The 11,832-nt window shown below is 35.3% G+C and overlaps 1 protein-coding gene across 1 annotated transcript; it reads left to right on the top strand.

Moving 5' to 3' along the window:
- Nucleotides 1-5,256: 5,256 nt before the first annotated feature.
- Nucleotides 5,257-11,572, top strand: LOC136809852 (uncharacterized). The gene is made up of 3 exons (XM_067066407.1): nucleotides 5,257-6,904; nucleotides 9,107-10,156; nucleotides 10,385-11,572. The coding sequence occupies exons 1-3, from the start codon at nucleotides 5,354-5,356 to the stop codon at nucleotides 11,075-11,077; spliced, it is 3,294 nt and encodes a 1,097-aa protein (XP_066922508.1). The 5' UTR covers nucleotides 5,257-5,353; the 3' UTR covers nucleotides 11,078-11,572.
- Nucleotides 11,573-11,832: the final 260 nt, after the last annotated feature.

The following is an 11,832-nucleotide window of genomic DNA, read 5'->3' on the forward strand; positions in this document are numbered from 1 at the left end:
GACAGTTATGTTGCTAAACGTGTACATTATTAGTAAAATAACATATAAAGAGCAGTATCTTCAGATAAACGCTCTTTATAAGAAAAACCAGTAAGTCATATGATTCTGGCTGGGCTGCTCTTAGTTATATATGAGTTTTTCAGGCTTTGATGTCAATATTAATGAAAATGGAAACCTGTACTTCTCAGTAATTTCTGAAATCTAAGGCTTAGATTCTTCTTAATTTGTTCTTAGGTTTTGGCCAAATTTCAGCCTCGTATTCTTATGAAATTGTTCTTATAAAAAAGTGTAAGACAAGGCACGGATGTCACTCTAAGTGGACTGTAAATCACTCCCTTGACACATTTGTTAGCATTTGAAAGAATTTTGTCTCAGATGAGAGGTCACTCTTAACAAAAATTACTGTAGGGCTAATAAGATCATTCCTTTTGAACGCAAATTCAACTCTATGTGTTCGTTTTGCTGCGGTGGCACCTTAATGAAAGTTATGGCTAGTTAGATTTTAAATAAACAAAATTTGTTACATTATATTTTAATCTATTTATCGCTGACAGCAAATTCAAAACTTTTTCAGTTTCGTAATTTTTACGTACAATTTGCGAGATTAGGCTTCATTGTCTGCAAATATATTATACTAGCCGGTACCCGGCGTCGCACGCCGGTTAAGCTGTAGCTGAACGCACTAAAAGTCCTTTTGATGTTGAAGCTGGCTTAAAAAAGCGATCGAAAAAAAAGAAGAAATCTCTACAACGTTTAACTCTAACCTTCCCCGGGTGTCTTATCTTTTAACCATATTTGGATCGTGTACTGCCCCCCCCCCGTGACATTTAATTTTTTGTTTAAGTCAAAAGTTATAAAAAAGCATCGTTTACTGTACCAGTGTCGTTTGAAACGACTCTGCAGGTAGTTATTTTTCTCGCTTCACTCGCGTTAAATATGCCGTCCAGTTTAAATGACAATTTTTCAGGAAAAAGTGAGAAGGTCACAAAGAATAGTGCAACTCTTTGTATTTTTATCAGATCGAAAAAAAATAAGACAATTTAAAGTTGCTTTTTTAATCCCTTGGCATAATTTTTCGAATTTAAACATAAGAATGACAGACTAAACGACGACTTGAATATTTTTATGAGAAGAAAGAAGTGAACTAATTTTTTCTTATGCTTGATATCGTCCTTTGAATGCTGTTGTTGTCCACAAACTTTTTGATTTTTATGTTTTGATTTACTTTTGAAATATTCTTTTCTATGCAGGGGGGGTCAACATTTATAATACCAACCCATAGCCCAAAAACCTGACTTTTGACCTTTTGAGCTAAGTTAACACCACCACCCCAAAATTGGTATCGATACCAACTTGAAAATCATAATTTTCAGAAAAAGGGGGGACCCACCCCCTTATTTTGGTATCGATACCAGCTTGAAAATCATAATTTTCAGAAAAAGGGGGGACCCACCCCCTTAATTTGGTATCGATACCAACATGACTTTTTGAATTTGACAAAATATCATGGGACCCACCCCCTAATTTAGTACCAAGACCAATCTGACAAATTTGAGCTTAAAGCTGTTTAAAGGGGACCCACCCCCTCCCACACAAACAGGGTACTAAGAGAAACTTCAAAAAAACTCATTTTTGAAATACTCTTTCTTCAACACAACACAAAAAATGTCATATGCTAAAATAGAAAATGACTGAAAACTGACAATATAATAAAAACAGACCCAATGAAGCTAGCAAAATCAATCTGAATCAATATTATCTGAATATAATTGATGTGCAAAAGCTAGGAGAAGCTATTATTAGTACATAATTTTAGAACAGAATAGATTCACTCATTACCAAATGCTATCACAGAAAAAATGTTTTTGCTTCAGGCTTGATCAAAAATAAAACTTGAAAATATTGAAAAAGTCCAAAATAAACAAACTTCAAAGTCATTTATACTTACTACTCATTTACAGTCATTATACTGAAAAGCTAAAACAAATCCAATTGAAACCTGTTTAGACTGATATGTACCCCGGGGTATTTTCTAGCTATAAGGGCAAAAATTAGGAAAGTTTTGCTGTCATTTTGATATGGATACCAACTTTCTGAATCATATTATTTAAAAAAAGGGGTACCCACCCCCTATTTTGGTATCAATACCAACTGAGGATAACTCTTTTTTTCTAAAAAAAGGGGGACCCACCCCCATCAATACCAACTTGACTTTTCAGACTTTTAAAGGAAAAAAAGACACCACCACCCGGCTATGGGTCTGGTATCTGGATGTTGACCCCCCCCGTTCTATGAAATGAAATTGTTTTGTTTTGAAAAGAATTCGAATGTCATTTATAAATACGATCGTTAAATACATTCGAAAACATTTAAAACAAAAGAATAGAGAAAAAGACAACTCTGGGCAAAAATTGAAATTACTAAAATGTAGATGGGCCTTAAATTTCAAAACAAAGGCTGAATAAAGTCCAAACCAAGCTCTATCCGATCTTTTGCAAATGGCGCGAATCCAATGGAACAAATTTGTGGAGCAAGAGACTAAAAGTCATAATTTTAAAACACAAACAAAGCGAAAACGAAAGTGACACACAGACACACAAAGCACCGCTAATAATATATAGATTAGAACTAAAACTAGAACCTTAAAAATCGACTTAAAAATCAAAAATTTAGAACGTTTTAAACAATCTCGTATACAGAGCCACTGGCACTACCTTTTAATTACTGGATGGAGTCAACTTTCGTGCTATACCTAGAATAATCAAAAATTCGAAATCAACTTTTTTTTTTTATTGGGTTTATGATACAATTAAATTTTTAGTACCTTATCATTGGGATTTCCAAATCATGATATGTACCATTGCTACCATGTCTTCTGACATTACACCACGGACCCAACAGCTGATTGGTTGTAAGTGACGTAAAATCAGTTAATACGTCACTTTCAACCAATCAGCTGTTGGGTCCGTGGAAGACATTGCAATGGTGCATATTGTGAATATTTGGTTTCAAGTGCATCATTCTTGGGAAGGTTGTCATTGATTGTTAAATGCTTAATCGCCTATAAAAGAAACTTTAGGGGGAATCTTAGCAGCAAAATTCAAAGAAATACAAACAAAACTATTCTAGAATTCACATCAGAAAAGTGTATGTCATCTCCAAAACCATATAAACTGCGACAATCCAAGTTTTGCCCAGGCTTGCATCAAAAACACTGACGTCATTCAAATTTTCGTTATTAAAAACAAACAGCTGCTGAGAGCAATCATACAAGAACAGAAATTATTATTGACGACTTTGCAATAATAATGATACTGAAACATTAAGTAAATACCATACGTCACCAGACAGATGATATGGAAGCAATGTTTTACTAGCCCATCACATACCACATTGTTGATATATTTCTACCCGTCTTGATGACATTTATTGCTGAATTGTCGCCATAACTGCTAACTGTGGAGGGGTAAAATATTACTCGAAAAAAATCACGTACACTACTAAAAAATCACAAAAAAATCAAAAGTCATTTCGAACGCTTTTTTGAGAGTGATTTACCCCTCGCTTACTGTCTACTTACTGCACACCTTTTTGCCTTCACAATTGAATGAAAACCTCAAAGAAATCATCAATGAAACGATGAAACGATATCTCTCTACAACGTGACAGACAACGCAACAACTAAGGCAATTCACCATTTACAAATTGTCGTTCAGGACCTGCAAAAAACGGATTTACATTCGACAGGTCCTCCTTGACACAACCCTCTGTCTCATTATGACCGAAACGGAAAACCAAAATGTAATGTTCCAGGAAGGATAATATCTTTTCAAAGCGGACCAGCCTCCGATCGCAGTTGCAGTATACAATATGATAATTATACAGGATAATGACATAAAATGTCAGCAAAATGCAAAGCTATTGAGAAACTTTGCAATACTAAAGCCTTTTTAAACAAACTTTGCACAAAACAGATTCAACAAGTTTGTGTATGTGTGATGTATCAAAAACATCGCAAACATATGGATTAAAAATCTAAGACCTAAAAAATACAGTCGCATAAAAATTCCCACATTGAATCACCACTAGACTCATTCACTAGAAAGACCACACAAATTCAATAACAAGGATGTAATCAATCCATCATAGAAGGATTTGTCAACTTGTAATTATTCTCTGTAGTGGAGCGTTTTGTTGTTACTTGTGACTCGTTGACGACTTTTAACTAACCTTTTTTTATAAATATGCCCCTTAGAAATAGAAGATTTAGAATAGAATTGAATTTGTAAAGCATGGACCACAAGTCTACCATCTTATCATGGTGACATATATATCCACAAAGTTCCCTAAATTCCTGAAATCTCTACAAAAAATAAGCAATTGTACTTAATGGTGCATTACAAAAATCTTTGTGTACTTGTCTATTTAGGTTGCTCTTGTCAATCCTTGAAAGTCTCTGAAAGGGATTTCAAGCCCTTTCAAAAAATGGTCTTTTTGTCGTTCCCTTCATCGCTCGGATCGATCTCTGAACATTTACATCATTGAAAATAGCGTGAAAAAGACTTTGTCTTTTGTCTTTTGTCTTTTATCGATCAGGTTTTGCAATAATGGCAATTGCTCAGTAGGAATACAATTACTTTTTAAAGCCAAGCACGCTTCAGACAGGAAGACTTTTAAGAAAAAACCTCGTAATAAACTAATCTTTAGATTCGCAATGTTTAACAACGGATTAAGATTCATATTCGACCTTAAGTAAATGAAATCCGGAAAATCCAAACCAAACCTTCCAATAAGGAGGAGATTTGATGAGTCGGTTTCCTGGCTGGGAAGAAGAAAAAGTTGATCATTCATAAAGCAAACCAGTAATGAGATTTTGAAAAATTTGTTTGGTTAACTTGATACTGCGCATGTGTATAAGATTTCGTGTATATATCACGAAGGCAAGATGGTAGATTTGAAATGATATTTGTATATGAATGTTTAGATTAATAACATACAACATTTGATACGAAAAAAAAAGGGGAATCAAACTTTCGGATGATAAAAGACCGCATCCTTTCCCCTTTTTGTTTACCTTATATTTGAACGAGCCAATCAGGTTGAAGGATAAACATACACATTGAAATCTGACGCGTTGAGGTGCTGTCAGAGCATGTCCTTCGAAAAGAAAAAATCACCCTGATATTATTTTGTGTAAGAACTTGCGCGAGTGGGTGACAAGACGTGCTAGTGTAGAACAGCATAAATATACAGACTTTAAAAAAGACTTTGCTTTATTTTTAAAAAGAGATACACAGAGTGAATCATATAATAGAGAGTTTGAAAGATTTTTTTTTAAATACAATACACCAAAATGGTGGTTGAAGAAACTGATGTGATTTATGAAGAAATCCAGACCAGAGAATTTAACGCTTCGAGTGAATATGTTCCAAAGAAATGTTGTATTGAGGATGAAGAAGAAAACGAAGATCAAGATACATCTCGACATTCCATTTATGAAGATATGAACGGATTCGGCGAAGAACTTTTCGATACGTATAGTATCCAGAATATTCACTGTCGGCAAAGCAGTGATAGTTTATTAATGGATTTACACAAACCAGCATCGCGTAATTACAGCAGTGTTAAAGGACATAAGAGAAACACAAGTTCCAGTAGCTCTGAAACGTCCAATGAGCGAATCCGATTACTATCACACTCAGCTGAAGAGATACGATCCCATCCGTTACAAAACTATGATCGGGAAACTATTTATTCCGAAATTGTTACCGATACAACTTCGACAGAGATCACACAAGGTCGAATTACTCGAGAATCTGCAAACCCGATTCTAAGGCAGAACAGAATGAGTATTATTACAGATCAAGATGAGAACATAGCTTCCTCTATGCAGAATATTCACATCAACGGACTGTATGGTCGTGTAGATTTATTCAATAAAACAAAATCACTGACTAAGCATTCAAGTTTAGATCGGAGTGATGTTTACGAGAATCATAGTTTGTTTTCTTCGCAAAGCTCCGTGGTTGATAATGAGGATTTTTACGAGAATTCACGACCACCCTCGATGGTTTCGAACTCGTTAAACAGAACACATCAACAAGTCAATCAACAACTAACATCAGATGAAATCAAACACCAACAGCAACGAGATTTAACGAGATCCACCGAATCTGTATCCTCGTTATACGAGAACATCGGTGGCGACCGACCGGAAAACGAAGAGGAGATTTATGAAAGGTTGAGCGATTCGGAGTATGATGAAATTCAAACGCGCGAACGCTCATCAAGCCGGCCGATCAATATTGCTTTACCACCGAGAAGAAATGTTAGTTTTGATGATCCCAAACAAGTGGCGCCATTTTCTACGTCATCGATGACGTCATCATCCATGACCAGCTCACCACGGGGGAGTATTTGTAGCAGCATTTCAAGCAGTGAGCAAACAAGATCACTCAGCCCTCCCCCACCTTTGCCATTATCTAGAAAACGACAAACAGGAACTTCAAGCTGGACAGACATGTCTAATTTTCATGGGCTGAATTACTTCGCAGCTAACTATTTGGGAAAACACTGCGCTACCAAATTAACACACGATTGTATAGACACGGCTGTCAGTTACGTTGCTCAGCGTACCAACCTCCTTGAGATGAGACCAGTGAACATTGAAGTCACACATGAATTAATACGCATCGGTAGTAACCAGTCGCCATGGGAACTACTGGAATCATTTGCCATTGAAGAAGTGATCAACTTTGAGGTAGTCAACAAAAATGTCTCCTTCCTTGGCTTGATTGCAGGCGTTCCAGGGCAAGATGCGATCTGTTATGTCCTCCAAACAGACAAAGCACGAGAGATCAGTGATGCAATCATCGATGTCTTCCAAACTGCTTCGAAGAAAAAGGTAAGAACAATCTTTTTATCATCAGGTGTATTTCTTTGTTTAGCTAAAACTCAAAAAGAAATCTCAATCTTTTGATTATTATGAACACGAAGGGGAAGCAAAAATGTCCTTTTTTACAGCAAACAAAACATATTTCAGAATAAAATTTGACTTTAGAGCATTCTCAGAACTTCTCACCCACTAAAAGTGGTGAGGACTTAGAGAGTGGATTGGATGTGTTTAAGCAACAAACTTCCCCACTCACAAAAGCTATATGAACAATTCATAAAATGAATTAGGACCAATTAGGTTTTTTGAAAAAAATGAGGCAGGGTGCTATTATACCTAATTCTTCAAGCTCGTTGGTTTTGAGAGAATAGTAGGGAGGGATACTATAAGGTATTTTTGTCCAGTTATTTTACATTTTGGAATTACAAAAAGAAACTTTTTCAGTAATTTCAAACTTCTCATATTACGAGATGTTTTTCTTGACATTCTGATGCAAGGTTATGTGTATTGAAAAAAGACGGACGGATAGAAAAACAAATCAATCTCGAGGAGAAGTGCTTCTCATATTCAACCACTGTCTCTTATGATTAAAATGACGTTGCAAATATAATTCCGTTCATGTGATTGGAATGGAAATATCATTTTGGAAAGCTTCCATTTTCAATAGTAAAAGATTTTACTTCTAAAAATGTTAAACTAAGAAGAGAAGAAAAATAAAAACCTAAAAAACCCAAACTCCTTGATATACAGAAATATTTCCAGACAGATAAACAGACGAAGTAATGACAGCCCTTAAGCAAGACGATCCTCCCAAAGCTGATGTCTAAAGTCCAACTTGGATTTTACAGTCTGTGTTTAATGTATCAATGATTCAAAATCTTGTCAGACATTGACACAGGCCTTGAGAAATTGAAATCAAAACTTTGTTAAGACAGTTACGACTTCATAAAGATCAGGTGAAATCATTCAAACCCCAACTTATTTGACGTCAAAATTCATCATCCTCGAATTCAATATAAAATTTATCATTATGTAGTAAAAAAACGATCACTTTCAAGGGATGATATTTTACATTCATTCAATTTAACTAAGAAGCTGTTGTCAAAACTGTTTGTTTGGCAAGTGTAAATATATTTCCTTTCTTGAGATTGGACCGAAACTTCAGAAGGTGATTATTCCATTTAGGTCAGCCAAACCTTTCAGTCTTTACTTACGCTAATTTTCGACCGACGCAAATCTCTAGCATATAGGCGATTCATATTTTTTAGAACATCGGAGAAATTATTGCAATGCAGCGAGGTCTTACCTCATTTTGTTTAAAAAATCTCAAAATCGGTTGATAAACTTGTCGTGTGTAAACTGAACTCATGGTATTGTTGCCAGTGTGGAAATTATCACCTTTTTGACAATCTTAATTTAGGAAAGCTATTTTAAATCTAAGCATGCCTAAAATTTAAAAATTTTGATCCAAAAGTAATTCGATAAAAATATCAAACAAAGGAAAAAGGCACGATGATTACATAAGCTGCCCCTTTTCTGGAGAGTTGCCAGAAAACTAAATTGTCTCACAAATAGAAGAGAAGCTGTGTTTCCGTCATGCAAAAATTTCCCCTTTTCAGACAAAGAAGGAAAAAATTGCATTTGTCAAAAAATGATGCCAAACAACTCTACAACAATGATTGACTTGAATAATCAAATATTTTTGTCAGATTAGGGACTTCTTATGACATACAAAAGATATTCATTACACGCCAAATTTATAAGAATGTTGTTTTCAATGACGAATTTGTCAAAACAGGATATGGGACTTGAGAAAAGCTTCAAAAATTAGATTCTGTTTCACAAAGTCACGATTCGCAAAGTTCATCAACACTTTGCAAGCATGTATTGGCATATACAAATACCAGAATAAAAACAACAAAACCATGAAGCTATTTTCAATCCCAAGTCCAAAACTTCAACATCTAGCATATTAATATAAGAAAATAACTAAGGATACACTGAGTTAGTAAACTCGCAGAAAACCAACGGAAATGTACTTTTACTCTCAGGCCTCTCAAAGATTTCCTGTAGTTATTTTCTTTCATGATTACAAGCACTCAACCGTTTTTAAGTACTCCATCAAAAAATCTGATCACGTGTCCGATTTTTAATACGAAATTTTTATAACTTGAATAATCCATTGAGTAAATGTCCTGTTCCGTTTTTTTCCAGCTTTCAAAATCTCGGAGTTCATGCGAAGTGTCCATTCGTCCGGAATTCCATCGTTTCCATTTACTAATCAAAATCGGATCCACCAAAGTGCGACGATCCTTCCGGTGTGTCAACGAATACATTAAACTGGTTCTTGAGAAAGTAAATCCAAAGGAATTTCGTCCAATCAGTTTGGAGGTTCTTGGTTCGAATGTGTTGATCACAGATGCTCAATCACAAGATGAGATCGCTCATTCAACACCTTCCATTCTCTCACTTGGTGTTTATTCAGGAGACAAGAGATATTTTGGTTACATCATTAGTGAAATGACTTCCACCAATAAACAAAGAGTCCAATGTCATGTTTATAGGGCACCAAGGAACTCCACAGCTGCAAACATTATTGATGCAATCTCAACATCCTATCAAAGTGCTTATTCACCACGCTCACCCGAAAATTGTGATATCAACCCGATTTACCAATCCACTTACAGCAGCAGATCCGAAATTAAAGAACAGGTGAATCCTATTCCAACAACACCAACAACAAACCCAATTTATTCCCGATTTGGTGGTGATCGGGTTAATGGCGATTCCGAATTCAACGGTCGGAACTCTATCACCTCGATATCGTCAAACGCGACCAGTATTGGTAGTCTTAATCTCTCCATTCAATCGTCACCTAATTGCAGCCCTTCTTCTACCTTGGACACCAAGAGAACGAAATCTCACTACGAAGGACATTACTCGATCATCGATAAACTGAACGCGTTACGTTCGCCCAACAATAACCGATATTCAATGAATGTGGAGTGTTTATCGGAAGAACAGAAAAATCTTTTGATCGAATTCGATGAAGTGGATAACGAGGAGGACCAAGAAGAAAACCGTTCCCAGTCCCCTGAAGATGAAGGTTCAACAGAAACATTACTTACGCTAACACCGAGTAGTCCTTCATCAACAAGCTCCTTAACACGTTCAAGCCCAGCTATCAGTAAAAAGCAAAGACCTATGAGCCTTCAACTTCACCATAGCAACGACCCCTTTGAAATGATACAAGGAGAAACTGAGGTAAGAAAACTTCTTGATTTTCAATTTTTCCGAGTCTCTTTAGAATCTTACTTACATAACGAATAATCTCCTTTTGGGCCTCTTGATTTAATCATAATAAGGTTAAATCTTAGCAAATTTTTGAAATCTACTTGGTTATTTTTTCAAGATCTTGGATTTGGTTATAAGTATGATCTTTAATATAACTCGCACTGAATTTAAACATCTTTTTCAATTTTTTCCTGTCAGGAGTACCAGAGGCTGGAGGACCTCAAGAGAGATAAAGAGCAACGGAAATCGAAAAGCATGAAAAGATTGAGCAAATTTTGCGGCTCTATTCGAGGACGTCTTTCGTCTCAAGGAGGTCCAGTCACACCAACTGAAGAGAACGGATTTCAATTAGTTGAGACCCCTATTTCACTGGAAAGCCCAACCGCAGTGGAAAACCAAATCATATCAGCCACATATAACTTCAAAATCACATATCTATGTTCGACATTGGTCAAAGCGCCGTTAAGACCGAAGCATGTCCAAGAATGTTATAAACAATTTCTAAAGGAGAAGAAAAAGTCAGAAAAGATATCAAATAATTGTGGACAGAAAACCATAGGCACGCCTGTAGAACTCGTTCTAACAACAGATACTGAGATCATAATGTTAGACCCTTCCGATCGCACAAATGTTATTAGACAGTTTCCGATTAATATATACGAGAAGTGCGTCATGCATCCTGAAGAGAACATGGGATGTTTTGCGTTCTCCACTAACATCCCTGGCAATCAACAACAACCTGGACAGAAATTACACCATAAGATTCATTTGTTTACAATGGTGTTGGAAATGAAAAGTCGTATTATTACAGCTTTTGACGAGCTTGCAATAAATAGGAACAAAACAGCTTCGTTACCAAGAGCTAACGAGCAAGATGGATTTCTGATTTGAGGAAAAACTTAGCTCAGAGCTAATTGTTTAATTATGTCTAGTAATCTTGATATTTGAGAATATGTTTCATAATAATAGTTAATTCATAAATTTAAACCCTTCTAGTTCGGAATATTGTTTAATCAGTGTAACAGTGTATCTCGTTGGCAATATCATTTCGGGTTAAGATCGTGCCATTTTCAATTTTACCTCATGTACAGAGGCCCCAAGATAAAATATCTTCTCCTTCTGTCCCTTTTTATCCAATTTTTGATGACCATAATTTTCTTATGAATGTCACATTTTTTAAATCTAATTTATTTTCGTGTACATAAAATTATTTTTCCTTGTAAATATTATTTGTAAATAAATTTAAGGATATATTCTTGACGAAGTTTTTACTGCGAATTCACATAATGGACCAAATCATATAAAATTTTTAAAGATAATCTTTCAAATAGGCATGTAATATTTTTAAGAAAATTTTAATAACAATTATTATATTAATTTTAAACGCACAAAAAATAGCTCTTTCGTAAATCTTAATTAGAATAATAATATGGACATTATGAGGGGCGTGACATGTTAGATATTCGAAGAAACTGAATTCATAACGAACACGTACCACTACAAGAACATTAAATGATTGAATGTCTTTCATATCTATTTAAATATATTTTGTCCTTTTAAATTCCGTTATCTAAAACCGATTATCCGTTAATGAAGATCGGGTAACTGCTCTAAGACGTAAACAGGCCTCCCATTTGTCCATATTA

Source organism: Clytia hemisphaerica, unplaced genomic scaffold (genome assembly GCF_902728285.1).
Source record: "Clytia hemisphaerica strain Z4C2 unplaced genomic scaffold, Clytia hemisphaerica genome assembly, whole genome shotgun sequence".
NCBI classification, from domain to species: Eukaryota; Metazoa; Cnidaria; class Hydrozoa; order Leptothecata; family Clytiidae; genus Clytia; species Clytia hemisphaerica.

Bases quoted from the DNA above. Each gene is read 5' to 3' on its own strand.
- LOC136809852 (XM_067066407.1), top strand. From the start codon at position 5,354: ATGGTGGTTGAAGAAACTGATGTGATTTATGAAGAAATCCAGACCAGA. The intron at 6,905-9,106 runs GTAAGAACAATC...GTTTTTTTCCAG, and splicing joins AAACTGCTTCGAAGAAAAAG to CTTTCAAAATCTCGGAGTTC. The intron at 10,157-10,384 runs GTAAGAAAACTT...TTTTCCTGTCAG, and splicing joins TGATACAAGGAGAAACTGAG to GAGTACCAGAGGCTGGAGGA.